The sequence below is a fragment of the Penaeus vannamei genome, chromosome 1 (genome assembly GCF_042767895.1).
Source record: "Penaeus vannamei isolate JL-2024 chromosome 1, ASM4276789v1, whole genome shotgun sequence".
Lineage (NCBI taxonomy): Eukaryota > Metazoa > Arthropoda > Malacostraca > Decapoda > Penaeidae > Penaeus > Penaeus vannamei.
The window spans coordinates 31,291,432-31,293,931 of record NC_091549.1 but is presented as its reverse complement, the minus strand read 5'-3'; the positions used below and the strand labels follow the sequence as shown (position 1 = coordinate 31,293,931).

At 41.2% G+C, this 2,500-nt stretch overlaps 1 protein-coding gene across 2 annotated transcripts in view; it reads right to left on the bottom strand.

The window, feature by feature from the left end:
* The window catches only part of LOC113809973 (cysteine-rich motor neuron 1 protein), a 23,675-nt gene that overhangs the window by 9,139 nt on the left and 12,036 nt on the right, over window positions 1–2,500 (bottom strand). For both annotated transcript variants that reach the window (XM_027361652.2, XM_070121596.1), the window contains exon 8: window positions 2,261–2,371. In XM_027361652.2, the coding sequence (XP_027217453.2) occupies window positions 2,261–2,371 (111 nt within the window). The remainder of the gene's footprint in view (window positions 1–2,260; window positions 2,372–2,500) is intronic.

Here is a 2,500-nt window from a genome sequence, read left to right as displayed (position 1 = left end):
GGGGCAAGCCTCCCTCCCCCACTGCCCCTTCATCGGCCCACCGATCCCCCGCCCCCAACCCGACCACGACAACTCAATATAGTCCTGAAGCTACAGAGGCAACGGGTAGAGAGAGACGGAGAGAATGAGTGAAAGAAAGAGAGATAAAGAGAGAGGGAGAAAGAGGTAGAGGGGGGAGGAGAAAGAGGGAGTTCACACACACGTTCAGTCATGTAGTGTGCACTTGTTAAAATCCTTTTCATGCTAACCACCTACCCATCCTTATTTGGACTTTACTTGTCTAATTTTTCAGTAAAAGTGATTGTGTACGACACCTACCTTCAAACAGATGACCGAGACCCCACGACCGATGACAGGCAGCTCGTACTTACAAAACAGGACTAAAGAAGCTCGACCACGAATCTTAAAAGCATGAAAAAATCATACTAAAAAAAAAAAAAAAAAAAAAAAAAAAAAAAAAAAAAAACAGTGGCACTGATAATTATTATTATTGCTATCTGTCTATGATTTTTTTTTTTTATACTAGTATGGTTTGTGGTCGAGCTTCTGCCAAAACATATAGGCCTACTCCTGTGGTAGGTGGAACACCTTCCTTTTGGCTGCAGTGACTGCAGTGCAATCCAATAGTTATCCACTACTATCATCAGTGTCTTAAATTTGCAATTTTACAGTTTTTAGTCAATTTTGTAGGCCATCGTCCAATTTTTTTTTTTAATGTAGACGTCCTAGGGTCACAGCAACTAGGCTGATTGAGCAATGAAAACTGCTCAGTTAGATGCGTTAGCGGTCATCCCTTTCTTTTACCCATAAATATTCAGCCACTGTAATGCATATGACTTTATAGTTCACAGCCCCGATTACAGAATAACAAAACGATTGATATTTTTTTACCTAATACAATGATATTGTTTGGTTTGCTCAGGGACCCATCATGCGTGTAAGGGTAATGTGGTACACGTAGTGTGCAATGGTTCAATTCAGGAAAATTTTAACTCATTCAATAATGAACAAGGTCGACACTGAGTCAGACAAATGAATCTGAGACTCGATCCGAGACTTACTTAGTTCCGGACAAAGCCCAGTCCTGTTAATTTGGACCGAGTCCTGGAGTTGGGGTTGTGGGAAAACCTCCCACAACTCAACCACTAAGCTACATTCTTCCTTTTTCGATCGGCCGCTTTCTCTCTCTTTCTCTTCCTCTGTTTCTCTCTCTCACTCTTTCTCTTTTTCCTTCTTTCTCCCTACAGTCAATGCTTTGTCATGGGCACGCTCCCCTCCAATGCAGCCAGAGTGTGCTACTTACACACATGAGTTTCCCAATTTCTCGATCCATTTGAATTTTAGTCAAATACCTCTCAGTACCATCGATTGCGATCATTTCAGATCAGCTTAAAATTATGTGATTGGCTGGAAACAGAAAAAAACATAAGAGAAATAATGGGAGAGAAAGCACGCAATTTGCCACCTTGTCTCATAAATCATAAAGTATCCCTTTCTCTCTTTTTTTTCACTAACTTTCCAATTATCTCTCTATCAACCCATTGTTACATCTCGCCCAACTCACTACCACTCACTATGTTGACAAGGATCCATGCAGACAAAACCATGCAGGTTGACAAAGGGTCTGTGCATTTACCAGTCTTCCAAGAGAGAGAGAGAGAGAGAGAGAGAGAGAGAGAGAGAGAGAGAGAGAGAGAGAGAGAGAGAGAGAGAGAGAGAGAGAGAGAGAGAGAGAGAGAGAGAAAGAGAAAGAGAGAGACAGGAGGAACTCGTGATGACTTCATTGGATCCAATACTCTCACGGTCGTATGGCCAAGACCATAGACGAGCAATGGATTGGTGTTTTAGCCGAAAGGGGGTTTGCTGCAGGTGAAGGGAGTGAAAAAGTAATCTTTTTTCATATTTTTTACCCTGAACTAAACCACTGCATGCCCTATATGATATTCTACTGACTAGTAGTGTCATATTTGGTTAGTACACTTCGATAGGAGTATCTCAATACCAAATTTGTTTGGTTTTAAGATGTGGACTTATGAACCGTATCCATGTTGACTGGATATCTTCACAATACAAGAGATGTATTTGACCGGTTTCGATTACGTCTTCATCAGAAATACATGTATTTCTAATGGACAAATGCGGTCTTATACTAGAAGTTTATCAAATCATTCAATATATCAACCATAATCCAACTTACGGCAATTTCACATGTAGGCATAGATCCAGCGAAAACAACACTAAATCACTTTTCAATTCTTACAAAAGTCTGGGCGAAGGAAGCTTTCCAGAGAGCCTGTGACGCAGGTGTGGTTGTGGCAGCCCTCCTCCCACGTGTGGCCGTCCACGACCACGTCGTCGCCCACCGCACAGCCTACAAGGCCAAATATTGCATTAATTTATTTTCATATAAACGATAACATAAATTTTGCTTATGAAAACTTCATAAAATTTATGATACAGCAAAAAATATGGCACCGTTGTCTCTTGTCAACTCAAGAGC